At 69.0% G+C, this 26,336-nt stretch overlaps 4 protein-coding genes across 5 annotated transcripts; 2 read left to right on the forward strand and 2 right to left on the reverse strand.

Annotated features, from left to right (window-relative positions):
* The first annotated feature begins 21 nt into the window (after positions 1–21).
* On the forward strand, positions 22–6,183 carry SLC25A10 (solute carrier family 25 member 10). The gene is made up of 11 exons (XM_074847575.1): positions 22–147; positions 2,916–3,035; positions 3,119–3,233; positions 3,315–3,363; positions 3,691–3,732; positions 4,108–4,151; positions 4,581–4,651; positions 4,756–4,848; positions 5,093–5,170; positions 5,250–5,306; positions 5,849–6,183. The coding sequence occupies exons 1-11, from the start codon at positions 58–60 to the stop codon at positions 5,948–5,950; spliced, it is 861 nt and encodes a 286-aa protein (XP_074703676.1). The 5' UTR covers positions 22–57; the 3' UTR covers positions 5,951–6,183.
* A 1,795-nt stretch (positions 6,184–7,978) lies between these two features.
* GCGR (glucagon receptor) lies at positions 7,979–16,696 on the forward strand. Of its 2 annotated transcripts, XM_074847390.1 has the most exons (14): positions 12,127–12,762; positions 13,512–13,676; positions 13,767–13,863; positions 13,984–14,091; positions 14,197–14,318; positions 14,412–14,518; positions 14,604–14,757; positions 14,822–14,981; positions 15,063–15,123; positions 15,353–15,422; positions 15,656–15,744; positions 15,861–15,999; positions 16,123–16,164; positions 16,250–16,696. In XM_074847390.1, exons 1-14 carry the CDS (start codon positions 12,424–12,426, stop codon positions 16,544–16,546), a joined length of 1,950 nt encoding a protein of 649 aa, XP_074703491.1. In that variant the 5' UTR covers positions 12,127–12,423; the 3' UTR covers positions 16,547–16,696. The 2 variants fall into 2 exon arrangements, with proteins under 2 accessions (XP_074703492.1, XP_074703491.1); XM_074847391.1 differs by lacking the exon at positions 12,127–12,762 and adding an exon at positions 7,979–8,088 and having other exon boundaries at positions 15,104–15,123; positions 15,656–15,999.
* A 3,544-nt stretch (positions 16,697–20,240) lies between these two features.
* On the reverse strand, positions 20,241–22,411 carry MCRIP1 (MAPK regulated corepressor interacting protein 1). Its single transcript, XM_074847413.1, has 5 exons — positions 22,360–22,411; positions 22,223–22,272; positions 22,036–22,154; positions 21,838–21,936; positions 20,241–21,714 (listed from the first exon to the last, which is right to left on the reverse strand). The coding sequence occupies exons 2-5, from the start codon at positions 22,228–22,230 to the stop codon at positions 21,650–21,652; spliced, it is 291 nt and encodes a 96-aa protein (XP_074703514.1). The 5' UTR covers positions 22,231–22,272; positions 22,360–22,411; the 3' UTR covers positions 20,241–21,649.
* A 120-nt stretch (positions 22,412–22,531) lies between these two features.
* On the reverse strand, positions 22,532–24,735 carry PPP1R27 (protein phosphatase 1 regulatory subunit 27). Its single transcript, XM_074847093.1, has 3 exons — positions 24,223–24,735; positions 23,008–23,158; positions 22,532–22,847 (listed from the first exon to the last, which is right to left on the reverse strand). The coding sequence occupies exons 1-3, from the start codon at positions 24,407–24,409 to the stop codon at positions 22,724–22,726; spliced, it is 462 nt and encodes a 153-aa protein (XP_074703194.1). The 5' UTR covers positions 24,410–24,735; the 3' UTR covers positions 22,532–22,723.
* Between the last annotated feature and the right edge of the window lie 1,601 nt (positions 24,736–26,336).

Here is a 26,336-nt window from a genome sequence, read left to right on the forward strand (position 1 = left end):
GTTTCGCAGTCGGGGCGTGGTTTAGGCGGGGGCGTGGCCTCGCGCAGAGCGGCGCCCATGGCGGAGCGGCGCGTGTCGCGTTGGTATTTTGGCGGCCTCGCTTCGTGCGGCGCCGCCTGCTGCACCCACCCGCTGGACCTACTGAAGGTGCGGGAAGGGCTGTGAGGGTGCGGGGGGGGGAAGCGGTTATGGGGGGGGGGGTCGGGGGAGTGGCTGTGAGGGGACGGGGAACGGCTGCCCCGGGGGCCCGTTCTGAGGGGACTGGGAACGGCTGTGAGGCGGGGGAGGGGGGTCGGTTCTGAGGGGGGAACCGTTCCGGGGGGGGGGGGCGGTCAGGGAAGTAGCTGTGAGGGGATGGGAGCGGCTGAGGGCGGGGGGGTGGTTTTGAGGGGACGCAGAACAGATCTAGGGGTGTGGGAAATGGCTGTGAGGGAGGGGGAATCGGTCCCGGGGGGAGTCGGGGGAAATGACTGTGAGGGGACGGGAACGACTGCCCCGGGGGGGCTGGTTTTGAGGGGACGGGGACCGGCTGCGGTGGGGCCGGTTCTGAGAGGACAGGGAATGGGGCTGGGGGGCTGGGAAACGGCTGTGAGGGGACGGAGAACGGCTGTTGGAGGGGGGATATGTCGGTTCTGAGGGGATGGGGAACTGCTCTGGGGGGGATCTGGGAAATGGCTGCCCGGGGGGGCAGGTTGTGAGGGGCCGGGAAGGGCTGTGAGGGGACCAAGCACGCAGGGACGCGGCTCTGGGGCTCGGGGAGGAGACAGGTGGCTGCGGGGCCCGGAGTCATGGCAGTGAGGGGACAGGAGCGGGGGGGTGTCAGGGCTGAAGGGACGTGGCCCTGGCCCAGGGGCAGGTGCAGGCATGTGAGGGGACAGGCGTGGGGCTGAGGGGACACGGCTCGGGGTGCAGGGGCAGCGGAGGACACCCTGGCCAGCCCTGCCCGAGCGCCTGCGTGAGGCACGGTGGCAGCTCCAGGGCCCGTGGCGTTGGACTCGGGCCCACTGGGCTCCGTGTCCTCAGGCCAAGATGTCACCTAGGCGCCGCAGACGGCCTGGCATCCCCGCTCCCGCACAAAGAGCGCCGCGCGCAGCCCTGCGCTGCCAGCACCCACGGACGGGGCGAATGCCAGCGCTGCCCAGAGCCCTGTGCGCCGGCCAAGCGACGACGAGCCTGGCAGCCGGGCAGGCTGCGGAGGGGGAGCGGGAGAGCAAGCCCAGGCCAGGGCCTGCCGTGCCCACGGGAGAGACTCGGGATGGGGAGCCCCTTCCCACCCCACCGTGTGGAGAGAGGGGAAGATGTGCCGGGCGCAGGCCCAGGAGGGAACCGGCGCTGGCAGGGGGGTGCCGCTTCCTCGGTGCTCGGCCTGTTGCTGCGCCTGGCTGCCCAGCGGAGGTGGCTGGCAGCCCGTGGGGGCTCGCGTAGGACGCCCTGGCAAGGTGCTGAGAAGGGGAATTAGCCTGGCACATGCCTCTAGGTCTGCCTCTGTCTCTGAGCCAGGGTGGCGGGTGTGACCTTTGGGCTGCGTCTCTGCAGATGTGAAGCCCCTGTGGCTGCGAGCAGCCCGGGCCAGCCGGCTGTTTATACCGGAGGGTTCACACCTGAGCACAGAACTGCCTTTGGCCCCGAGCTCCCCCGCAGCAGGGGCTGGTGCCAGGCTGGGGAAGCGCGAGGGGCCTCGGGGTCTGATGGGGCAGGGGGCCAAGGGTGCTTTGCCGCACCTCTGGACCTTGCCCCTGGTGGGAGGCCCCAGCCAGCCCGGCCGGAGGCTGCTCATACCCCTGCCGCAACCCCTGAGCTGGCGCTGCGCAGCCAGTGGCCGCCCGCGGGGCTGCCTGCCCCACGGCACTGACCACAGCACTGGCCAGCTCCTGCCCTGCCCGCTTGCCCGCCCTTCCTGCGGCCCTGGGGCAGGCGGCAGCGGATGCTTCCAGGCCTGGCTCTGGTCCCTGGGCCCAGGCTGCCCAGCAGCCGCTCGCCCGGCTCCCCGGCGCCCCACCAGCTCCAGTCCCCGATGTTTGAAATCCATCTGCTGGGGTCGAAGGCCGGCTCCTTCCCTGCACCCCCGCTGCTGCCCTGCACGGGGGGCAGAGCCTGTTCCCAGCGTCCTGCTGCGTGTCCCACGCCCTGGTCATGCCGGGACTTCTGTTGCAGGAGCCGGGCCTGTCCCCTGCCAGCGGCCCTTCTCTCTCTTTAATTTTATCTCCCCGGGGCCTTTGACCCACACGTGATCTTCACAGCGTGGGGCCGGGCGGGTGTGCTCGGAACGTGCTCCGGCACCGTCCGACATGGACGGGGGGAGGCGTTGGGCTGCTGCGGGTGGGGAGGGGAGCGCCTGGGCTGAGCCGGGGAGCGGTTGGGAGCTGGTGAGCAGGGCTGCAGAATTGTCTTCCTGCCTCTGCGATTCCTGTGGCTGGGGAGGAGGGAACTTCTGCAGGCCTGCCGCCTCGCGTGGCCAGAGTGTAGGGCACCAGAAGGTCATGAATTCATTCACCAGCCCTGTCACGGTTCCACTGAGCAAACCCGCACTTGTTGCTCGTTCACTCACAGACCCTCCCTGCCCTGACGTGGCCCAGGGCCTTTCCTGGAGGAACTGGAGCTGCTGCTTCATATCGGGGCTGCCGAGGCCACCGAGCCAGGCAGGGACTGTGGGCAGGTGCCTTGGCACTCCCCCTTCTCCTGCCAGCCTCCGCCGCCCTCGCACCAGGCTGGGCCAGTTTCCAAGCACTGATTAGGTGTGGGGAGCCCAAGTGATCCCGTCTGCCGGGACGCTCCTGCATGGACGCTGAGTTCCCCTGACGAGCACCCGGAGCGGCCGTCGCTGCCCCGCGTGCTCCGGTGTCTGCCCAGCCCCGGGCGCGGGGACTCTCTGCCGCGCTGGGCCAGTGCCCTGACGCTGCCGGACTCTGCCCCAGGTCCACCTGCAGACGCAGCAGGAGGTGAAGATGCGGATGACGGGGATGGCGATGCACGTGATCCGCAACGACGGCTTCCTGGCGCTCTACAACGGGCTCAGCGCCTCACTGTGCCGGCAGGTGAGTGCCCATCCCCGAGGCCAGGCCAGGGGGGCCGGGGCCCAGCAGGACGCAGTGGCTCATCCTCCCTCTCTCTCCTGCAGATGACGTACTCCTTGACTCGCTTTGCCATCTACGAGACTGTGAGGGACCACCTGGGCCGGGGCAGCCAGGGGCCTCCCCCCTTCTACCAGAAGGTGCTGCTGGGTGCAGTGGGAGGTGAGTGAGGGAGAGGGTCCCTCGGCTGCCGGTCCCCTCGGGCTGGAGGAGCCCCTGAGCCCGGCTCTTCTTTGGCCACAGGTTTCACCGGCGGGTTCGTGGGGACCCCAGCAGACCTGGTGAACGTCAGGTCAGTTGTGCCAGCGGCCCGGTGCTGCTGGCGGGGAGACTGGTGGCCGGCTCCTGACCGCTCCCCGTGCTCCTGACCTCTCTCCTGACCGGGCTGGAGGCACCGGAGCTGTTCTGCCGTTCGGTGTGACAGCCCCAGACCCCTGTGCAGCCCCTCCAGGGGGTTGGGGCTGGAGGCAGCTCTCTTGTCCCTTTGCAGGCGACACGGTCCGTCTGCTGGGCCTCTGCCCGCTCCCCCGGGCAGGGACAGGCTTACCCCGGGGCCGGGTGCTGGGGGGGGATGGCAGAGCACCGGCCCCCGCCTCACCCCCTGTGCTCTGCCTTGCAGGATGCAGAACGACATGAAGCAGCCGCCCGCCCTGCGGCGCAAGTGAGTGGGGGGCCAGGGCCCTGGGGGGGCCGGGGCAGTGGGATGGGGGGGTCCAGGGGGTTCTGGGGCTCCTGGGCCCGGGGCAGCAGGATGGGGGGAGCCGGGGCAGTGGGATGGGGGGCCAGGGGGGTCCAGGGCTCCCAGGGTCAGGGCAGCAGGACAGTGTGGGCCAGGGGGGGCCGGGGCTCCCGGGGGGGTCCAGGGCAGCAGGACGGGGGCCGGGGCTCCCGTGGCCGCGGGGGGGCAGCACCTCACCGGCGGCTCAGCCCCGTGTCCGGGGAGGGGTGGTGGGACCGGGGCCCGGGAGCTGCGGCTGCCCGCTCGGGGTGCTGGGGATCCTCGGACCCTGACACCTTCCCCTCTGGCTCCTTGCAGCTATTCCCACGCCCTGGACGGCATGTACCGCGTCCTCCGGGAAGGTGAGGCCGTGCTGCGGGGGGCTGAGCACACCAGGGGTGTCTGCGGTGGCACTGGGAAGCCGTGGCTGGAGCGGCCCGGGGAGCTCCGTCTGCGAGCTGCGGCGGGGGCTCGCTCAGCCGGGGCTGGGGAGAGGCCGGAGGGCGGCTGTGGGGACCGGGGGAGCCGCGGGCCGGGCCGGACCTGGCAGCCTGCCCGTACACCGGTGGGAAAGAGAAACCTGCCAGGAGCTGCTGTGAAAAAGTGCCTGATCGGGTGGGAAGGGGGACAAACGGCAGCAGGGAGGAGGTGGGGCTGTTCTGAAGGATTCACCTTTCCTGCGGTGTAGTACGAGATGTCCGGGGCACAGGCCCGGCGGGGAAGCAGGCTCCGGGGGGAGGGAGTGTGAGTGATGTCCCAGGACTGTGCTGATCCCGACTGTCTGTCCGCAGAGGGCTTGAAGAAACTCTTCTCAGGAGCTACGATGGCATCGAGCCGAGGGGCCCTGGTCACTGTTGGGCAGGTAGGACAGCTCTGCGGGGCCGTTGGTGGCCAGGGCAGGGACAGGGGTAGTCCCTGGCGTGGCGAGGATGGGGGACGCGTCACTAATACACCGTGTCTCCACAGCTCTCCTGTTACGACCAGTCCAAGCAGCTGGTTCTCGCGACTGGGTTGCTGTCGGACAACATCTTCACTCACTTCCTGGCCAGCTTCATTGCTGTGAGCAGGGCCGGGTGCGGGGGGCAGGACTGGGACTGGGTTTGCCCGCAGCCGGGCTCAGGACCCTGGGCTGGGGCTGCCAGAGCTGCCTCTCGGGACTCTGACACAGCAGGGCCAGGCACAGAGGCTCCTGTGGGGCTCCCGGTGTGGGGTTGGACCCGGGCAGGGCCCTGGGTCTCTCCCGTGACTGTGGCAGCTGCTGGCACCCGGGTCTCCTCCCGCTGACCCCCCCGACTCCCCCCAGGGTGGATGTGCCACATTCCTGTGCCAGCCCCTGGATGTGCTCAAGACCCGGCTCATGAACTCCCAGGGCGAGTACCGGGTGAGCAGCCTGTCCCGTCCCCTTCACGCCCCGGCCTCTGCCTCCCTCCGACACCTCATCTCTCTCCCTCTCGCACCAGGGCGTTACCCACTGTGCCATGGAAACTGCCAAGCTCGGCCCCCTCGCCTTCTACAAGGTACCTGGGGATGGGGGCGTGGGCTGGGGGGAGCAGAGGTTAAAGGCCCAGCACCGCTGTGGGGCAGGAGCCATCCAGGCTCTGGCTGCCGTCTGCCGGGCCCCGGCGCGTCGCGGCAGCTGCCCCGTGGCCCCGCTGGCTTCCTGGACGGGCCCGCTTCGGCAGATGCTGGTCAGCCCTCGGGCCCGACGTGCCCAGGCTTGATGCAGTTGCCCCGTGTTCCGCCTCGCTCCCGCAAGGGCCCCTCAGGAGGGGCGTCACGCCGGAGGCTTCTCCAGATGCTGCCGGCTGGGCCCTTTCCCTGCCCCACAGCCCGTCTGCTTATCTTCCCCCGGCAGCATCCAGCCCCGTGCTGCACTGTGGGATCTGAGCCCGGCTTTGAGCTTCGCCCTGCGTGGTGGTGATGCGGCACTGGCGTGTCTGGAGCGTGGCGCCGAGATCCCTGCGCGCGGCCGTGGCTGCGGTGCCTCCCGCGGGGCTTGGGCCGCCTGGCACCCCTGGCCCTGATGCCCGCTCTCCCCGTTCTCACTGTCCCCTTCCAGGGTTTCGTTCCTGCTGCCGTCCGGCTGGTTCCTCACACCATCCTCACCTTTGTCTTCCTGGAACAGCTGCGCAAATATTTTGGGATCAAAGTCACCACCTGAGTAGGAGGGACGGGACCCTGCCTCGCCCCAGGGGGGTGAGCACGTGGGTCACCACTGAGCTCCCAGAGCCCACGGCTGGGGCCAGCGCCGCTCCCCCGGCCCCTCGTCCCCGCTCCCGTGCCACACCAGCGCCTGGGGGCAGCCGGTCCCAGAGTCCCCTCTCCTCTCCCACTCCCGCTTCTCAGCATCTCCATTACCTCGGGAATAGTCCTGGGCCTCGTGTCCCCTCTGCACTGGTGGGTTTGGGGGTTTTTTTCACTGTCTCTCCACTGTATCTCTGGCCACGAGCTCTGTCCTTGCCCCTCTCTGTCCCATCCCTTGCAGGAGCAGGGCTGTGCTGGCCAGGGAGGCCAGGGACTCCAGTCACAGGGCCACCAGGGCTGGGGGGGCCAGTGGCCACGCTGCAGCAGGGCCTGTGCCGGGGGCAGCGGGGTGGGCTCGCTCCCAGCCTCTGCTGCAAGCAGCAAGGGGGGGGGTCACAGGCGTGGTGCAGTGACGCCTCGTCCTCCCTCCGTGCCTCTGGCTCTTCCTCCTCCTCCGCTGACCCCTCTGCCCCCCGGCCTCCCCCCTCTGCCCCCTGGCCTCCTCCTCTGCCCCCAGCCTCCCCCCTCTGCCCCCGGCCTCCCCCAACACCCTCTGCTTCTGCTCAGCCAAAACTCGCCAGCGCCCGCCAGCCGCTGGGCTCTTCAGGGATTGTGCCTCGTACCAATGACAGGGCCGGGAGCCCGCGGGCCCCCAGCACACCCGGCCCCGGGGTGGGGGGGCGGCGTCTGTCCAGCCCCGCTCTGCGGCCTCCCGCAGCCCCTCGGCCGGGGCAGACCCCAGCCCCGCCTGCGCCCCCGCTGCCTCCCGGCCCCCCCGCGGGCAGGGGCTGCAGGCCCCAGCCCCCCGCCGTCTGCACCCCCGCACACGGTGGCCCCGAGGGATCAAAGAACTGGAATAGCTGTGACCTTAATGATATATAATAAACGGTGGAACAAGCGCAGGGCCCGGTGTCCTGCTGGGGGGCAGGGGGATGCTGTGCCCCCCGCGCTGCAGGAAGGCTCCGGCTGGGAACTGAGCTCCCCGGGAGCGGGGGGGGGGGGGCAGTGAGGCTCATCCCCCTCGGTGCCGAGCGGGGGGGGGCCTTCACCCTGTCCTGTGCCCCCCGCCTGGCCCTGGGGACGCGTGTGCCAGCACCTCCCCCCGCGCAGGGGGGAGCTGCGGGCTGGCCCGGGCCAGCCCTGTCCCGAGTTGTGCCCGGTCTCAGCCGAGCGGCGGGCGCCAGCCCAGCCCTGCCTCTGCGGGAGCTGCCTCGGCGCTGGGACGCTAATTGGGCTGCAGCGGGCGGAGCAGCGCCAGCCCGGGACACAGCTGAAAGCTCGTCACCTTAACGAAGCCTAACGATGGTGGCTGGCACCGCGGGCACCGCCGCCGCCCGCCCGCGCCCGGGCCCCGGGGGAGCCGCGGGCAGGTGAGCGCGGGCCGAGCTGAGCCCGCTGCCTCGCCGGGGGCTGCCGGGCTCCCCCTCCGCAGCCTCCCCCGACGCGGAGGGGGCCAGGGCTGGCTCCAGGAGGGCAGCTGCGAGCCCGACGCCCCCCCCCCGGGCGCTGGCGGGGCCCCCGCAGGCCCCAGCGGGTGCCGGGCAGAGCGGGACCGCGGCTGGGGGCACCGGGGAGCCCCGCGCTGCACCCGGCGGGGGCTGTACCGGCCCCCTCGGAGCCGCGGGCACTCCCGTCCGTGCCCCCCGGGGGCCCGGTGGGGCCCCCGCCGCTCCGCCCGCCCCGTCCGAGCCGGCGAGCCGGTGTCCAGGAGCGGGGCGGGGACCGGCGGCGAGGACAAGCGCCGACCACCACCCCCCCCCGCCGCCGCCGCCGCCGCCGCCGCAGCTCCCGGGCGCGGCCGCCGGTGATGCGGCGCCGGGCGGGGCGAGGGGCACCGGGCTGCGCCCTCCCCGTGCCGCGGGAGGAGGGGGGCGGCGGGACGCGGCTCCTCGCCCGCGGTCCCTCCCCCCGGCCCGGTCCCTCCCCCCGAGCCGCCACAGCCGCCGCCGCCGCGGCTCCGGCAAAAGTTTTCGCCGGAGCGGCCGAGCGCGCCGGTCCCGGTCCCCGCCAGCACCGAGATGCGCCCGGGAGCCGCCCGGAGCCCAGCCCCGACAGGTACGGGGAAAGGGGCGGGAGGAGGGAGCGGAGCGCCCATCCCCGCGCTTTCGGGGCTCCCCGGCCGGCGGGGTCCCGCGGGGTGGATGCGGGCTCGGGTGGCGGCTGCGCGTCCCCGGGGCCGTGCCCGGAGCCCCGGGAGCCCGGAGCAGCAGCTCCCGGAGCCGTCCCGGTGCTGGGCGCCGGCTCCGGTGGGGCTGAGCCCCTCGCGGGGGGTGTCCTGAGCCGGGCTGTGCCCGCTCCCCGCCCCGGGGCACCTCGCTCGAGCCCCGGGCGAGTGGCAGCAGCCGCGCTCGGGCGCACCGGGAGCATCCCCCGGAGCAGCCCCTGGCAGGGGGGTGCCCGCCGGGTCTCCCTGCGCGGGCGCGGCGGTGCCAGCGGCGTTCTGGCTGAGGGACGGAGCGGGGGACGCGCTTGCACCCCCCAGCGCTCCCCGGTGTCGCGGGGGCCGGTTGCGAGTGCCCTTTGTGACTGTCCCGAGCTGGGCTGTGTCAACACGCCGGCGGTAAATGGCTTTGTTTAACCAGGACGCGCCGGGTCTGTGACCTTGCGCATCTCCCAAACAGCTGCCGAGAGCGACTCTGCCCCGCCGAGCCCCCCCAGCCCCCCCGAACCCCCATGCCGAGCCCCCCGCTCGCCGGTCGCCCCTTGGGTTGCTCGGCTTTTTCTGTGCCTCCCGCAGGACCCCCCTGGCCGTGGCAGTGCCGCCCCGGCTGCCAGCTCCCGGCCTCCCCGCCGCTCCTTCGCACGCTGTGGTGCGGGTTTTTTTACGTTCTGTTGCCTGGAGAGAGGGAAGAAGAAAAGGCTGAGCGGAGAAAAGGCAAAATGTGGATTAAAAATAGTTAATGAAAAAACAGGAGTGCCAGCCCTGATCAGCAGCGCAGGACTGAGAGTGGCCGGTGAGCGCCCGGCACCTCGCTGGGCCAGGCGGGACGGCCGCTCTGCCCTGTCCCCCCCCCGTGCTCCCCCGTTACATCCTGCCCGGCCCTGCGTCCCCTCCCGGCCCTGCCTGCCCCTGCCCAGGGGCTCTGGGGCTCCTCTGGACTGGCCGTGCCCGGGTGCCATGGGCCCCTGGGGACAGGGAGGGACCCCACCGGGACCGGCTGCCATGCACCGTGTCACCCGCAGACCCACAGCTCGGCTGGAGCTCGCTCCTCATGAGGCACCGGGAAGTCGTCCCCGGCTCTGCGGTGAGCACCGTGGTCATTCGTGACACGAGCTGGCCCAGTGAGGCGGGTGCTGAGCTCCCAGGGCCAGCGCGCGTGTCTGCGCTGACCTTTCCCCAGCCCTGGGCCTCCCCTGTGACATGCTAACTGCACGTGTCATGCCGTGCCTCCCATGCCATCCTCATGGTTTTCAGGGGGTTTTGTGCAATGTGATGAACAAGAAAAACCCGTTTCCCCGAGCCGGGACCAAGGCGCTGGGTGGCTCAGCATCCCCTCGCAGAGCCCGGCCGTGCCCGCAGCCCACATGCCCTCTCTGGTGCTGGGCGGCTGTGGCGGGTGCCCCAACGTCCCTTTCGGTGGCCGGGCAGCCCTGGAGGTGACACGAAGGGCGTTTGTCCTGACGGCACAGGGGCGAGTGCCCTTCGTTTGCACCCTGTGGTGCTGTTGAAAATGCTGTCAGGGTCTGTTTAGGTTTTCTCGGTCCAAAGCGACACGGAATCCGGCGTTGTTGGCTCTCGCCGTGTGCCCCGGCCACGCAGACGAGCTGCGATCCTGCAGCGCGGGGCTGCGCCAGGCACTTCAGCCGTTCCTTCATGGGGCAGGACCGGAGCGGCGGTGGGTGACGGGTGGGGAGCCGGCAGCACCCCCGGGCTCGGGGCAGGGACACAGGCGCAGGGTGACGGGGCACAGGGACGGCGCGGGCCGAGGGCCAGACCTGCCGGGCCTCCTTGTCCTGCCCGCCGCGGTCCTGGGTGAAAAGCGTCGCAGCATCCGCAGTGCCAGGCTCGCACTGGCATCGCGTCAGCTCTGGCCCTGCACCGTCCCCTCCCCTGCCAAGTGCCGGAGCCCCCGCCGCGCTGGCTCGCAGCTCCCAGCTCAAAGCCAAGCCGGCCGTGGCAAGCGCTGCGTTAGCGTGCTGGGGGCTGATCCCGCGTCTGGGCCCCGCGCAGCCCCCGGAGCGAGCGGTGCCGTGCTGGGCGCGGGGCTGCGCTCCCGCCCGGGCCCTGCTCCCACCCGTGGGGTGTCGGGGCTGCGGTGGGTAGCGGGGGGGGCCGCGCCGGCCCCCCCGGCACTTGCGCGGGGCTGTGGCTGTGCCCGGGTGCTCCCAGGTCACGTTGCAGAAGCCCACGAGCGTCCCCGCGGAGCTTCCCCAGCCGCTGGTCCACGTGCGGCTCGGCGCAGCGGTGCCGGTGTGGAGCCCTCGCACGTGGCAGCCAGAGCTGGGCGCCGGCGGGGGGGGCCAGGGCAGCAAAATCCCGAGGGAAACCACCCTGGGTGGGGGGAGCAGAGAGCGTCTCTCCCCCAGACAGGAGTGGGTGTTCAGCCGGGGGGGTCCACACTGGCACAGAGCTGCTGCAGAGCAGGGCGGGGGCTGCGCACCCATGGTGGGGGGGGCAAAATCCTGACGTGAATCCTTTTTGCAGCCGTTCCCTGTGGTTTGGGGCGATGCTGCAGCGGCCCAGCAGCCCCAGTACAGGGCTCACCCCATGCTCCCCCAGGCTGTGTGCACTGGCCCCCCCCGCCTGCCAGCGACCCCCAGGACTGGTGGATGCCAGGCCACGAGCTGCAGGGCTGGGGGCCACAGGGAAGCTGCTCGGGGGGGAGAGGGGGGCCCTCACTTTGCCCCCACCGCTGTGGGGTTTGGCACTGCTGGCTCAGGGAGGGCTCAGCACCCGAATGCAGGTGCCAGCGACCGCCCTGCTCCCCCCACCCCACGGTGGTGCCTGTGTCTGACACCCCCAGCCCCAGCGCTGGGGCTGCCAGCAGTGACACCTTCCCCGTGTGGGTGCAGCCGTCCCAGGGCTGATTCCTCTTTCCCCTTCTCCTGCCACGGGCGCTCGATCTCCCACAACCTCCCCTTGGCGGCTGCAGCAGCCGAGCAGCGCTGGGTGTTTGCAGCCTGGCCCCCGCCAGGGTCAGCGGCCGCAGAGCCATGACACGGGGACACGGTGTGTTGCCCAACACCAGCGTGGGGCAAAAGTCCCCTGTGCGCCCACTGCGGCACACCGCAGCCCCAGCAGATGCACCCGCGCACAGACTGGGCAGCCTTCATGACTCAGTGGGGCGGGGGGTCCCCCAAAGCCTGGTCCTGGCTGGGCGTGAGGTGCCCCTGAGAGCTGGTCGGGCCCCACGGGGTGAGGGGAGGTGGTGATGTGGGGTCGGGTCCCTCCCGTGGTGCTGCCACCGGCTGAGAGGGGCTCCTGGCGCTGGCGGCCGTGGCACATCCAGCCAGCAGCACCCACCGCGCCGAGCACTGTGGGCACCTCCCGGCGAGGGGCTGGCACTGCCAGCGGCCCGAGCCACGCAGGGCCACTGCTCCTTCCCTGCCGCCGCCCATCTGCGCCGAACCAGGGACAGCCAGCCCACGGCTACCCCTGCACGCCCACGTGCTGGCTAGAAATAGCCCACGCCTCCACGAGCGCACTGTGGGATGGCCGAGTTGCCCACCGCAGGGAGCGGGGGCCCAGCACGGCACTGCAGCTGCGCGGCACCGCGGGCGGCTGGGGCAAAGGGCCTGGGCAGGGCCCCACCGCAGAGGGGGAGCCCCGCGCCAGCACCCCTCACCCAGTGCAGTCTGCCCAGCTTGGCCGCGGCCGGGCCCGGGGCAGCGGCTGCCAGCCCGGGGCGAGTCTAGGGCAGAGGCCTCCCTGCTGCTAAATCCCATCGCAGGCAGCTAAAAATAGAGACACCTCTGCCCCACAGCTGCTCCCCGGCTGCGCAGAGGGGCTGGCAGCAAGCTCACGCTGACCCGTGGTGCCTGGGGGGAGCGTGTTCCCCCGGGATGGGGGTGCTCGGGGCGGGGGCTGGGCACTGGGGGGTTCCCGCAGGGCCGGGCCATGGCAGGCGGCAGGATGGGGCAGGTGGGGATGCTGGGGTGGGGCTGGCGGGGGACAGGGACAGGGATGCTGGCGGAGTAACGAGGGCAGGGACAGGGATGCTGGTGGGGTAACGAGGGCAGGGACAGGGATGCTGGCGTGGGCAGGTGGCCGGTGGGCACCCACCGAAGGTCCCTGTTCCCAGAGGCCACCCAGTGACGACTGTCCCAGAAGACAGTTCCTTCTGTCCCGGGACTGTCTAAATAAGGCGCGCGCCGGCAGGTCCAGCTCCCCGAGCCGCATCTGGAGCCCCACGCACTGATTAATGAGCTTCTCAGGCAGCCACTTGCGACATGGCGAGTGGGTCTGCACGGAGCAAACGTGACTTTCCCAGGGATAAAAATAGGCGTGGGACGAGCAGCGAGCCCTGGGAGCAGTGGCTGATCGGGGAGTGCAGCGCGGGGCCGGGGGGGAGGCCGGGGGGGCTATGCCGTAGTGTCTGCGGTGGCACTGGCAACGGTCTCTGTCCCCTCGCCCCGCGCGGCCGCGCTGCCGGGCTGCCCTCGGAGCGGCCACTTGTCAGAGGAGCTGAAATCCCGCTCAGGAGCCCCATAACCAGCTTAGGGGGATGGAGGGAATTACGGCGCCTCGTGAGCCGGGCTTTGCGCGGGAGCTGCCGGGCGCCGTCTCGGGTGAGGCACCGCGTCGCTGGCCTGAGCTGGGGGTGATGGAGCCACATAGGCACGGCCGGGCTGAGCTGGTCCCATGGCCACGGCCGCCCCGCCAGCCGGGGATCCCCGGGGGTTAACGGTTAATGGGTAACCAACTGTCCCCGGGGTGCTGCCTCGGCTCCCTGCTCACCTCCACCCCGGGTGGGCGCTGCCATCGGGGGGACCGGGGTGCTCCGAGGGGTCGTCCAGGGCCTGGCCCCCTCCACCGCTGGGAGTGGAGCCGAAATTGGTTCTGGCGGGGAGGTCGGGGGCGAGGCAGTCCCCGCCCTGGGGAGATGCTCAGGCATGAGGAGGGGTCCTGGCTGCTGCCGACGTCCTGGGCTCTCAGGGCTCAGCACCAGCGCATAGCTGGGCACCAGCACCGCTGTGGGGTGGCCCCGGGCCTGTGTGCAGGGGGGGGTGTCCTGAGGCAGCACGGCCTCGGGAAGGTGTGAGGGTCTGTCCTGCGACGGGGGAGGGGGGGGGAATGTCCCACACGTGGCTGCGCTCCTGCTGGGCAGGAGCTGGGGGTTTTGGGCCAGTGGGCAGAGGGGAGCCGTGGCCACAGTTCCGAAGCCGTCCTGGGCAGGAACCGGCTGGGACACAGTGGCTCTGCAGCCTCGCAGGAAAACACAGCGTGACCGGGGCCAGCTCTGCGCTGGGGGGGGCTCCCCTCCTGCCCCCCGCCGCATGTCCCCACCCGCGTCCCCGTGCCCCGGTGTCTCGTGCAGGGTCGCCCACGCACCAGGGCCATCACCGCCAGGGCCGAGAAGCCGCCCAGGGCCGGTAGGAAGCCGGGTGCCCAGCGCTGCTCCCCATGCGGCTCTCGGCCCAGCGGAGGGATGTCCCAGCCGCGTCTCCTCAGCCTCCTCCTGCTGCTGCTGCTCTGCTGCCAGGTAAGGACGGGCCGTCCTGGAGCCGGGGTCACTGCTGGGGTGGCCCCCGCGGCGAGGCTGTGGGTGACGGACACTCCCTGCTGCCCCCAGGGCCCCTCTGCCCAGATCACAGATTTCGTCTTTGAGAACTGGAAGGCGTACAGCGAGGAGTGCCACCGCAACATGAGCCGCCTGCCCGCGCCCACAGGTGAGCCCCGGCGCGGGGTCCCAGCGCCACGGGGACCGGGGAGAGGGGCTGGTGTGGGGCCCGGCGCCGGCTCCCTCCGGGGGGAGGCCGAGGGTGCCGCCACGTCCCATCCCTCCGCAGAGCTGGTCTGTAACCGCACCTTCGACAAGTTTTCCTGCTGGCCCGACACGCTGCCCAACAGCACGGCCAGCGTCCCCTGCCCCTGGTTCCTGCCCTGGTACCAGAAAGGTAACGGCTCTGGGGGGGTTGTCTGTGCGTGTGCTCTGTGTGTGCACACACGTGTGTGCACGTGCTGCTCCAGGGGGTCACACCCCAGCCCCTCTCCCCTCGCAGTGAAGCACAGACACGTCTTCAAGACCTGCGGGCCGGATGGGCAGTGGGTGACAGGCCCCCGGGGACAGTCCCTGCGCGACGCCACGCAGTGCGAGCTCGACGCCGAGGACCTGGAGGCGCAGGTGGGCAGAGCTGGGGGGGCAGCTGGGGCGGGGCTCCCTGCCCCTGCCTGCCCCTGCCCGCCCCTTCCCCTCACTTGCTCCCTCCCTCTCCAGGAAAAATTTGCCAAGACCTACGGCAGCTTCAAGGTGATGTACACCGTGGGCTACTCCGTGTCACTGTGCGCGCTGCTCCTCGCCCTGGCCCTGCTGCTGGGCTTCAGGTAGGGCCGTGGGCTCGGCCGGGGGCAGGCGGGGCCGTGCCGGGGGCCGGGCGCGGGCACTGACGGCGGCTCCTCACCTCGGCAGCAAGCTGCACTGCATGAGGAACTACATCCACATGAACCTCTTCGCCTCCTTCATGCTGAAGGGCGTCTCCGTGCTGGTCATCGACGCTCTGCTCAAGACCCACTACAGCGACAAGATCGACGGCTACAACGTGCACATCTGGCTGAGCGACGAGGTGAGCCGTGGGGACGGCGGGTGGGGGCGCGGGCGGCGCGGCAGCCCCTGACCCCTCCCCGCAGGCGGCCGCGGGCTGCCGGGCGGCCACGGTCTTCATGCAGTACGGCATCGTGGCCAACTACTGCTGGCTGCTGGTGGAGGGCATCTACCTGCACAACCTTCTGGTCGTGGCCGTCTTCTCCGAGAGGAGCTACTTCACCCTCTACCTGTGCATCGGCTGGGGTGAGTGCGGGCGGGCGGCTCCCCGTCCCCCCACCCCGTCCCCTGCCGTGCCTCATCTGCCCCCCACCCGCCTCCCTGCAGGGGCGCCCATGTTGTTCCTCATCCCCTGGGTTGTCGTGAAGTTCCTTTACGAGAACATCCAGTGAGTACCAGCTCCTGCAGCAGGTCGGGGTTTGCGGGTGCACAGGGCACGGGCGGGCACATGTGGGACAGGCTGAGGGACAGTGGGGACGGTGTGATGGCCCCGGAGACGCTCCATGCTGTCGCCCCGTGCGAGGAGCAGGGTGCGGGGCCGTGGCGCTCACTCGGCTGGGGCTGCCGATGCCGTGCCGGGCTCTAGCAGCCTCCCGGCGGGTCCCTCCCCTCCCCAGGTGCTGGACCACCAACAACAACATGGGCTTCTGGTGGATCCTTCGCTTCCCTGTGTTCCTGGCCATCCTGGTGAGTCCTGAGCCCGCTGCCAGAGGGGCTGCCCTGGGCAGGGGACAGAGCTGCCCTGCCTGCCCCCGCCCTGCCCTGCCTGACCCCATCCTGCCTGCCCCCACCCTGCCCTGCCCTGCCCTGCCTGCCCCTGCCCTGCCCGCCCCCGCCCTGCCCTGCCTGCCCCCATCCTGCCCTGCCTGCCCCTGCCCTGCCCGCCCCTGCCCCTCACGGCTCACCTCGCTCCATTGCAGATCAACTTCTTCATCTTCATCCGCATCATCCAGATCCTCGTCTCCAAGCTCCGCGCGCACCAAATGCGTTACACGGACTACAAGTTCAGGTGGGGGGTGGGCACGGCCGCGGCCCCGCAGGCCCGTGGTGCTCACGCTGGTGCCCACCCTGTGACCCCGCCACCCCCTCCCCACTGACGGCCCCCCCCCCCCCCCCCCCCCCCAGGCTGGCCAAGTCCACGCTGACGCTGATCCCACTGCTGGGCATCCACGAAGTGATCTTTGCCTTCGTCACGGACGAGCACGCCCAGGGCACCCTGCGCTATGTCAAGCTCTTCTTCGACCTCTTCCTGAGCTCCTTCCAGGTGAGCCCAGCCCCGCGCGGGACCGGCCCCCCTGCGGGGACCCTCCATCTCAGGAGGACCCAGACCAGGGTCGGGGTTGGGATGTGGCCGCATGCCCCTCACGCCTCCCCTCCCTCCACCCAGGGGATGCTGGTGGCCATTCTCTACTGCTTCGTCAACAAGGAGGTGAGCAGGACAGCGCGGGGACGGCAGCCGGGGCGGCTGTGGCAGCCGGCGGGCACGGGGCCGCGCTGACGGCAGCTGCCCGCAGGTGCAGGCAGAGCTGCTGAAGAGGTGGCAGCGCTGGAAGCTGGGGAAGGACCTGGCGGAGGAGTACAAACACACCTACAGCCACGCGCCCAGCGCCCGCAACGGCGCCGGCGGCGCCTGCGAGAAGCACCAGCTGGTGAGTGGCTGCACCAACGGGCTGGGCCGCGGCCCGGCCGCCACGCGCCCCGGCACCCGCTACCTCGAGAGGACCAGCCACGGCCCCACTGAGCACCTCGCCCTGGGGGACCGGCACCTCTGCTACGAGTTCCCCGAGACCACGGCCGAGAGCCACTTCTGAGCCCGCGGCCAGCGCGGGAGGACTGTGCCGGCCCCGCTGCCACGGGACGAGCTGGCCGGGGCAGCTGCCCGCTCCCTCCCCGGCCCCCCCCCGGTGAGGGTCGATGGGACGATGGGGGCGACTGTGGGTGAGGCGGGCGAGCGGGGCCTGGACCTTGGTGGGGAGGGGATCTGTGGGGCGGGGGGGAATCTGTGTGTGGGGTGGGGGGGGTTTGTCCTGTGGTGCTGCCCTCGTGCGCCTTCGAGACCCTTTGCGCAGTGCTGTAATTTATCTGTCCTAACTGTAAATAGGTGTGGGCCCGTGCCGGGCTGCAGGGCCAGCTCCGCCTGCGTGTCTCTGTCCGGGGTGTGGGGACCGGGGACACCGTGCCACGAGCTCCCACGGGTGACAGCCACAGCCACAGACAGGGAGCCCCTCTGCCTGCCCCTCTGCCTGCCCGCGGCCCCATGCAGGTGAGGCAGCAGCCAGCCAGGGCTGCAGCTCCCCGCCAGCACGCGCTCGCCTCTGGCCGCTAATCGGCTCTGTCCTCTCGCTGCCAGGAGCCCTTAATTAAATCATTTGGCTCTGCCCGCCAGCACCACCGCTCTCCTGGGAGCTGGCCCAGGCCACGGGCCGGGCAGCAGCCGCCGGCAGCGCCGAGCACCGTGAGCGGCACTGCAGGGTGCCGGCTGGGCGTCCCCCGTGCCAGCGGCCGGGGCTGTCTGTGGTGGGGACGCAGGGCGGCGGGCTGGCACCCCAAGAGGCTTGTGCCACGCACGTGAGTGCTAAGCCCGGATGCCACGGCTTTGGGCACCACACTCGCCTGGTGCGCCGGGATTAGGCGGCTGCACCTCCCCGGCGGGGGCAGCCGCCGGCCGTGACCCCCAGCCACCCGCGGGCCCCAGGCGGGGGGCAGTGCCCGGCCCCGAGCAGACGAGGGTCCCCAGTAGTCCGGACCCCACGTGCAGCCCGGCACAGGGGACGTGAGGAGCGGGGCGAGCGCTTGGAGCTGAGCCCCGGCAGCCGCTGGCAGCCCCATGCAGTAAACAGCCGCGCCGGGCGGGTGGCTGCTCCCCCCGCGAGCCAAATCCCCCCCCCCGTCCCAGCATCACCCGCATGGCCCTGCCCGCCCACGCCGGCCAGCACGAGGGGCGGCGGGAGCCACGCTGTCTGCCCGGGGGGCGGCGGGGCCCCGAGCGCTGTGAGGGCGTCGGCGGGGCTGGCGGTGGCACCGCGAGGGCACGGCCGCAGCGCCGGCCCCGGCTGCACAGCACTGGGCTCCCGGCGGCAGCGCGAGGCCCAGCACGCAGGAATTTTCCTCTGTTTACAATTTGTCATCGGCCCCGGCCGAGTGGGGACTGGAGGGGTCTGGGCCGTGGGGCTGAGCGGGGACAGGGATGGGGACAAGGACAGGGACAGACCCTGCCCAGAGCCACGGGGCCGGAGCCGGCCAGGGCAGCCCCCGCAGAGCCGCTGGCCCCCGAGGCCGCTGCCGTCACTGCGGCCTCCTGACGTGGGAACGAGCCTAATTGAGGCAAATTGCTGGAGCACGAAGCGGTTTCAGGGAAGGTAAATATGGTCATCGCGCGGCGGCACTGGGCCCTGCGCCTGTTGCTCCAGCGTTACCATGGCAACACCCCATTGTGGTCCCCTGTGACACCCTGCCAGGGACAGGTTGGCCCCACAGCGCCCAGGGCACAGGGACCCCGTGACACCCCGCTGGGGAGGGGGTGATGTCCAGCGCCGGGGCTCCGTGTCCACCACACCGTGACTGGGACCCTTTGGAGACCCCGAGCCAGACCCTGCGACAGCGCCCGGCGTCCCCCAGGGCCACGGGGCAGCTTCTTCCGAGTGTGCCGCAGTGCTGAGCCCCCCTGCCGGGGCCTGGCACTGCCCGCAGCCGGTGTCACCGCTGTGTGCGCCCTGACAGCACCCCGGGGTGCACAGCCCGCACCCCCACAGCCCCGGGGTGCAGCTCAGGCCGCACAACCTGCACAACCTGCACCACCTGCACCACACACAGACACACAGACACAGACAGAGACACAGACACAGACACACATGGGGGCAGAGGCCAGGCTCGGCCGCAGCGCGAGTCCCTGGCTGTGGGGCTGAACCCACGGCACGGGGCCGGAGCAATACATGGCCACTGGCCACCCGACCCGGCCTGCCCGGGCAGCGACACCCCCCCGTGGCTGCAGCCGGGCACCCTGGGGCCACGGCGCCTCGCAGGAATATTCCCACTTTATCAAGGGAACTGAGCACCACAAATTGGTGTTCTAAGTAGATTCTGCCGGCTGCCGTCCCCTCTTCTCACCGCTTAATTCAATGATACAACACATACCTCCCTTCCTCCCACCGTTTAATCTAATGATAAGCCCCATATCCCAGTCACAGGGAAAATAAACACTTGCCGAGTTCAATTTTTATAGGTAAACAGCCTGATTTCTCTGGCCCGCGGCCTCACGCCCTTGCAGGGGCACCCCCCCGCCACCTGACTTCCACACTTCTACGCCGCCTCACCCCCGTGGTTTGTTATTAGTCTTTATAAAAATCGCCTGTTTATAGAATGATTTTTGTATGACATTTCATTAGAGTTGGAGCGAGCGCTTTGCTTCCGGCTTTACAGAGCCCAAGCCAAGAGAAAAACAAGGCGGAGGCCAGCAGGGTTGGGCTGCAGGACCCCGGTACGTGCCCCTGGGCCCCGTCCCCTCACACCTCACACCGCTCCCTCCCTCGGCGGCCCCGAGGTGCGGGGGGTCCCCAAAGCGCCGTCACCTTCAGGGCTGCCCGGCCGCGGGGCCCAGCACGGGCCCGTCCTGCAGGGAAAGGCGGAGGAGAGGGGCTGTGACAGCGGTCACTGTCACCTCCCGCCCCTGCTCCCCCAGGGACGCTCGCTCCCCACCGGCTGCGGGGCCCAGGGTGGCTCCGGCCGAGGCCCATCCCGCCGCGCCAGGAGCGGGCAGCGCGCCCCGGCATGCGCGCACCCCGGGAATGTTTTGGTGATGGGAGGTAAACAGGGTCATGGCCAAGTGTAGAGATGCACTTGAGGAGAAATCCTAGCAATGCTAAGTATAGTTTAAATGCCATTAAAGCAGGGGAGGGAAGAGGATACGAGTGTATTAATAGTCTCAACATTTAAATCTCTGGTCCAGCGACAGCTCCCGGGATGCTGGCGCGCCGGAGGGCTGCCAGAGCCCAAGGGCATTGTGCTACCGGCACGCAGCGCCAGGCTGCACACGCTCGCGGTGAAATCAAGAGCCCAGAGCAGGCACAAGGGCAAGACCCCTTACGGAAAAAAAGAAATAAGCAGCTTCTGCTCCCTGCGTTACTTCTCCTTAGAACTCGGTCAGGCCTGAAAAGGCATGGAAAGCCCTGGCCTTTGCTGCCAGTGCTGGAAGCCTAGAACGGAAAACGTGGGGCAACAACACAGGAACCTTCGGGAAGTCTAAAAAAGGGACGAACGAAGGCCCTGCCCCAGCCAGGCCGCAGGCACGCGCGGGCACAGGCAGCCCAGCACCCGGGGGGCTCGGGCAGGGAGAGCTCGCCCGCACGCCGCGGCTGGCACAACCCTCGCCCCGGCCTTCGCAGCACCAGCACCATCGGAGCGGCCGGGCAGCAACGGCACCCAGCTCCGGCCCTGCGGCAAAGAACCGGGGGATCGGCCTCGCGCCCGGCCGAGGCAGCAGCGGGCAGCGTCACACAGAGGCAGACCCAAAAGGACACCAGCTTTTATTTACAACACTCCTCAAGTGACAGACAACAGAAAAAAAAAAAAGGGAACAGTATAGCTCAACGACTCAAGAAAGGAAAGGTAACGGCAGCCACGGCTCCCGCTGCGCTCCTCCCGAAGCCCACCGGTGCCGGCAGGGCCCCCGCAGCCCCCTCCCCGCCGACTGGCAGCAGGGGCGGGCAGGGGGCTGCTCCCACCGCTCCCCACCGTGTCCGCGGGCACCGGGCAGCCCCGTGCCGGCACGGCAGCTCCACTCAGGGGGGCGAGGGCGGCACAGTCGCTCCCCCTCGCTCCGAGGCGATGACGCAGAAACCTCCCAAGCCTTGCCAGGAGCGAGGGTCCCAGGAAAGGCCCCCCCCGGTGCGAGTTACACCGACTACAGCAGCCCCCCCAGTGACATTTCTGCCAGCTGTGGAGGCCAGATCTCTTCCAAGGGCGCGTGTCTGGAAAATGGTGTTAGCACAGAACGGCCCGGCCCTGCTCAGGCAGGGATGCCAACGAGCTTCTTTCCACACAGTCAGCACCAGCCGCCCCCCCCTGCTGCCACTTCCCCTGGAGCTGTCAGAGCCCTGAGGTGGGGAGGGGCGACCACAGCCCAGCACCCCCCTCCGAGCACCTCTTGGGCACCCAGGGCTGCAGCCACTGCCGACCCCCCTCCCCCCCCTCGGTCTCTCTCCATCCGAAGGGAGAGGAGCAGCTCCACCTCCAGCACCACAGGGACGCGGCCCAGTCTAAGCACAAAATAAATCCGGCCTTAGATAGAGGCCCCGAGCTCTGGCAGCGCTGACGGGTCCCAGGCACTGGCAGCCCAGGTACAAATCGAGCCCTCGCCCAGGGGAGCAAGGACCAGCCAGAACGTGACCTGTCCAGCACTCAGCTGCACCAAGGGTGCTGGACTGGGGCTGCCGGCCTGGCCTGAGGCCCGACCCAACTCTCCTTCCTTCTCCCCCTGGCCCACCCCCGCAGCTGTAGACCCTTGGTGCACAGAAGGGAGCGGAGAACTAGCGCTGCCTCTACCGACACCACAGCCGCTCCGCTCGGCCCCGCCACAGCCCAGCGCCCAGGGAGGCCACGGACTCAGCGCACCAGGGGCAGAGATGGAAGGAGAACGGGAGATCTGTGAGCCCAGCGTGAAGTGGGGAAGGACAGCTTGAGGCCAGAGAAAGCTATGAGTGGGGAGCTGGAATCCTTTGCAACAGGCTCTGGGCATCCTCAGTGATGAGCCTCTGAGCATCTTAGATTTCAGGTAGCTTCAGAGCCAGCCCCAAAGCTGACTGGCTCTCCCGCGGGCTTTTGGGAGTACAGACCAGAGAAGGAAATCAACACAAAATCTCAAATTAAATCTGCTTGAGGACCTTGGGAGACCAGCCGATCCGCAGGGAGGACCCGCCTTAGGACTTCTTTGCGTCCTGTGTGTTCCTCCTCTTCAGATCACCCAGGTCGACAGGTTTAAACGCTGCAGGGAAGGCAGGAGAGACTTTGGCGGCAGAGGCCGCACGGCAGCCCCGGCCCGGCCGGCGGCGGCTCCCCGGGGCCGGCCGGCCCCGCCGGCGGGGAGGGTGCCCCCCGCCCCCCTCACCTTTGAGGCTGGGGTTCGGCATCTTCTCCACGTACTCCTCGACCAGGCCGCGCTCGGAGCCCATCTGGCTGCGCAGGTCTCGCTCCACGCACTGCCAGGCTGCGGGGACGCGGGTGAGGGGCCGCCCGCCTCAGGCCCGCCCGCCGCGGGGCCCCCCCGCCCGCCGCCGCCGCCGCCGCCGCCGCCCCCCCCGCTCACCCTCGTAGATGAAGCGCACGTTCTCCTCGTGGGCCGGCGTGAAGATCTCGCTGCCGGCGCCGGGGGAGCGCGGGCCGCCGCTCCGCTTGCCGTTGTAGACCACGCGGGACACGGGGGAGCTGAAAGCGAAGCGCGGGGCTGAGCCGGGCCCGGACCGTGGCTAGGCCCGGGGCCGGGCGGGGCTCACCTGGCCATGGCGTCGTCGGCGCGGCGGCGGCTCGGCTCGGCTCGGCGCGGCTGCGGGGAGAAAGGAGAGGGCGGCCAGGCCGGGGCTAGGCCGCGGGCCGCCCCCCGCCCGTCGCCATGGCAACGCGCGCCCCTCACCTGGGCCCGGCTCCCGCCTCCGCTCGCCCTCGGGCCGCGACGGAAGCGCCGCAGCGCGCAGGCGCGGCCCCGCCCCCGCGTCACGATGGCCCCGCCCCCCCCGCGGCCTGACGTCACCCGCGTCCCGGCCCCAGGTCCAGCCCCGGTCCCGGTCGGCGGAAGGACCGAGGGAGGCGGTGTGCGAGGTGCTTTATTGGAAAAGTACAAAGTGGTTCCCGAGACGCGGTTCCGAGCGAGCCCCCGCCCGGCCGCCGGCCCAGGCCCAGCCCAGGCCCGGCCCCGGCCCCCGGCCCCCGGCCCCGGCGCAGCCCCGCCGCCCCGGCCCCGCGAGGCCCTCGAGCCCTGCTCCCCGCCGTGCCCCGCCTCAGTCCATCGTGGCGGCTTGGAAGAGCTCCACCAGGTCCTTGTACTCGGGGTCGATGAGGTCGGAGGGCTTCTCCCCGGCGTCGGTGGTGGCCTCCGGGCTGGCCCCGAGGGAGATGAGGTACCTGCCGGAGACAGGGCGCTGAGGCGGCGGGGCCCGGCTACCGGGCACCCTCCTAGGAGGCGGCGCCCGCAGCCCGCTGCAGCCCCGTCGCTGTTGCTGCGGCTCTCGGGGCTCTGTGACGCAGGGGGGTCCCGTCCCAGCCCACGCGAGCTGCTCCTCACCTGGCTATGTCAGCGTAGCCGTCACTGCAGGCCATGTGCAGGGGCGTCCACCCGTTCTCGTCTTTCTGGTGGATGTCAGCGCCGTATTTCACCAGGAGCTTGACACAGTCCAGGTTTCCCGTAAGCACAGCTTCGTGGAGAGCTGCCATGCCTAGAAGGAAAGGGTCTGTTGGCCCTGGGCTGGGGAAGGAGGCGTAACGCTGAGCTGATAAGTGCAGGTTGTCCACAGCCCAGCAAGGAGGGGTGCCAGCAAACCCTCATTATCAGGAAGATGATTTTTGGGAAAGAAACAAAGACTCAGGAAGCAAGAGGAGCTGCCACAGTTTCTGTTCCCCTTCTACGCCATAAATACCTTATCTAAGATGGCGTGGCACCCACCTCCCCACTGGCCCGGGCAGGACGGAACAAGGGAGGAGGAGCCACCCTCCTGCAGAGCTCCCGGCCTGCCCCGAGTCCCGGTCAGGACTCACATGGGGACACGAGGACAGTGTCCTGCTCTGTCCCAAAGTTTCAGAAGCTCCTTACAGAGCAAGTAATGAAGCAATCAGCAGGGATAGCAGGAAGCCCAGGGTCATTTGAGACCCTGTCTCCGTGGCCATGTGATGGCAGAAGCTGAAGCCAAGCACAAGAAAAGGACAAATCTGGGCTCTGCACCAGCCAGTGCGGATCAAGGCATTCCATAAACAGTTGCTAGTGAGGTTGGGTGCAAACATAACACAATGCCTTCCCCACAGGCATAAATGCTGCAAGCCCACAGATCCAGACGTGCAAGAGAACAGTGTTTGTGAGGAATGGACGGAGCCAGGAGCAAGATGCGGAGCTGCTCTTCCCCCAAACTGGGATGGAAGGCAGGAGCCCCACCGCCCGTCCAGAGCTCCACAGACCAGCCTGTGACTGCGGCTGCTTTTCTAGGTCCCACCACACCGCAGGCATGCCATCGTGCCTTGAAGGGACCCAAGGGACAAGCTCCCCCTTTCCCGTAGCATACACTGACCATGCTGTTGAGGGGAGATATTGGGGCACTGGCACGGGGCTCTCTCAGGCCCTGCTTGGCAACATTAGGGGCACTACTCTTCAGTCGGGAGGAAAACAACTCGATTCCAGCCCGTCGTCACCCCGCCAAAGGGGGCCCACATCCCAGCTTGGGCCGCGCAGCTCGCTCTCGTCCCTCGCAGCCCAGCTGAGCCGTGCCACCACGCAGCCTCCAGCACTCACCAGAAGGGTAGATGGTGTCCAGCGTCACCTTCCTGGCACGGATGAATCTGCCCACCTGCTCCAGGTCCCCCTGCCTGATGTGGTCCTGAAAGACGACATCATTGGGGAAGTGCACAGTGCGTGAGGCTCTCAGTCTCCTGGCATACCGACTGTAGCGGCGCATCGAGGCTGGGTAATAGTCCTTCATGCTGATGGCAGCCTTCAGACACTGCAGAGGAAGAGGAGGAGCAGAGGCCTGGGGGGCTGCAGGCACAGCTGGAGTTGCTCAGTGCTCAGCCCCACCGCTCACTGGCCTCACAGCACTGCTTCCTCCTCGTCTGCCTGTCAGGTCCCTCCTCGCTACAGAGGTTTGCCAGCACCCGCACCGTTGCGCTCCGCTGTGCCCGTGCCCCTGTCCCCGGTGGGTGCGAGTCCTGCTCACGGGTGGGGAGGCAGCGGCCGGGCTCTCTCTACACGCCCATGCCGCACGCAGCGGGGCACACGCAGCTCACCCGCAGGGCCTTGGCCCAGGACTGGTGCTTCTCCAGGAGCATTGCATTATATAGGCTCCCACGGGCTATTTTGAGGACATGCAGCTCATGCTATTTGCCATGATACTTCGTAATCGAGCCGCCCAGGCCTGCAGCCTCCCACTTTTGGGCAGAAGTTGGTGTCTCATCTTACCACCCACCTGTTGATGTGCCCATCCAAAGGGTCAAATCTACTCTTGCTTTTGCATGGGTAGCCCTTCAGAGGAGCCCAAGGGCCTGAAAACAGAACTTCCCAGCAGCGAGCCCTCACACATGCACGCATGCACATGTGCCAGGGAAAAGACAGGAGCTCAGCCACCAAGCAAGGGGAAGCAGCCGCTGACGTACCAGCCAGCCAGCGCAGACGTGTGGGAGCCACAGTGCCAAATACATTCAGAGCGAAGTCACTTTCCTGTAGTTGCATCAGACAACTCGCAAGGAGCAGAATGAGCTGTGCTGCCCAGCACGGCTGCGAGGCAGCGCACGTGGAGCACACCACGGCGTGGTGGTGTCACCCCTGCCCTGCAGGCGCTCCCGAGGCAGGCGCAGAACCAGGAGCCTCAGTGCCAGTCCGTGGTGTCCAACGTCCTACTTCGAACTGGGAACCAGCTGCTACGGAAAGGCAGGCTTCTACGGAACAGCCTCAGAAGAGCTGAAGAACAGCACCACCACCAGACAATTCCTGCATTTGTTACTCTCCAGCTGTAGCTGTCAAAGGCTCAGAAGAGACCATCTACCACAGAGGGATCTTTCAGATCCGTCAAGAGTTCAAGCAACAAGTGCTCCTCAGTGCTTTTCCCCAGTTTGGTCATTTCAGATACATGAGCATATTGTGTTCTGGTTTGTGCTGATGGGGATTGTCCAGGCAGGTGTGTCATGAAAAATCCCTGCCCCACATTAGGGGTCACAGGGATTTCATTCTGCCCCTCCCCAGCAGCCCCCTGTCCTGAACCCCTGCCCGCAGCAGGGCTGGCAGCTCCATCAGCCACCCACCTGAGCGCTGCCTGCACTTGTTTATCTGCTGCAGATGCATTGATCTTTCTGCCAAGCATCTCAGCTCAGGGTTACAGACAGAACACCCTGCGCTAGGAGGCTGAGCTATCTGCTGTGGAGACAGACCGCTTTTAGCCTGCTTTCTTGGAACAGCAATTAGGTGTGTACACAGGACAACTCTGATGGAGTCCTGCTCTGCCAGGAGGAGCCTTGGTGTGCGGGAACAGCTCCCCTCCTCTGCGCTGAGCAAGGCAGGTCTCACACCATGAACAGAACCACTGCAGAGCTCAGCCTCGTTTACACTTCAACTGGCTCCACAAAATGGACCTTTTTGAGCTGAGTCCTCGCCACCGCCTCACAGTGGAACTTCTTACTAGCAGTGCTCTCTTCCTCCCCACCCCAAAACAGCAGCAGCTACCACTAGCCAGCCCCAACAGCAGCCACTGGCCCTGCCTGTGGCTACTGGGGAGCAGCAGTGGCCACTGGGCCACACCAAGATAGAGTCCCCTACCTGCCTCCAGACAAGGGGTCACAGCACTGGAGGGAGGGAGCTTCAAAGATCCTTCTCCACATAACCCAGGTAAGTCAGACACCACACAGAGTGCTCATGCC

Source organism: Strix aluco, chromosome 21 (genome assembly GCF_031877795.1).
Source record: "Strix aluco isolate bStrAlu1 chromosome 21, bStrAlu1.hap1, whole genome shotgun sequence".
NCBI lineage: Eukaryota > Metazoa > Chordata > Aves > Strigiformes > Strigidae > Strix > Strix aluco.

Bases quoted from the DNA above. Each gene is read 5' to 3' on its own strand.
- SLC25A10 (XM_074847575.1), top strand. From the start codon at position 58: ATGGCGGAGCGGCGCGTGTCGCGTTGGTATTTTGGCGGCCTCGCTTCG. The intron at 3,036-3,118 runs GTGAGTGCCCAT...TCTCTCCTGCAG, and splicing joins GCGCCTCACTGTGCCGGCAG to ATGACGTACTCCTTGACTCG. The intron at 3,733-4,107 runs GTGAGTGGGGGG...GGCTCCTTGCAG, and splicing joins CCGCCCGCCCTGCGGCGCAA to CTATTCCCACGCCCTGGACG.
- GCGR (XM_074847390.1), top strand. From the start codon at position 12,424: ATGGCGAGTGGGTCTGCACGGAGCAAACGTGACTTTCCCAGGGATAAA. The intron at 13,864-13,983 runs GTGAGCCCCGGC...ATCCCTCCGCAG, and splicing joins CCGCCTGCCCGCGCCCACAG to AGCTGGTCTGTAACCGCACC. The intron at 16,000-16,122 runs GTGAGCCCAGCC...CCCTCCACCCAG, and splicing joins TCTTCCTGAGCTCCTTCCAG to GGGATGCTGGTGGCCATTCT.
- MCRIP1 (XM_074847413.1), bottom strand. The intron at 21,937-22,035 runs GTGAGCGGGGGG...GCGTCCCCGCAG, and splicing joins CGTGCGCTTCATCTACGAGG to CCTGGCAGTGCGTGGAGCGA. The intron at 21,715-21,837 runs GTGAGGGGGGCG...CCTTCCCTGCAG, and splicing joins GCCGAACCCCAGCCTCAAAG to CGTTTAAACCTGTCGACCTG.
- PPP1R27 (XM_074847093.1), bottom strand. From the start codon at position 24,409: ATGAAGGACTATTACCCAGCCTCGATGCGCCGCTACAGTCGGTATGCC. The intron at 23,159-24,222 runs GTGAGTGCTGGA...CTTTCCTTCTAG, and splicing joins GGACACCATCTACCCTTCTG to GCATGGCAGCTCTCCACGAA. The intron at 22,848-23,007 runs GTGAGGAGCAGC...TGTCTCCGGCAG, and splicing joins GGCTACGCTGACATAGCCAG to GTACCTCATCTCCCTCGGGG.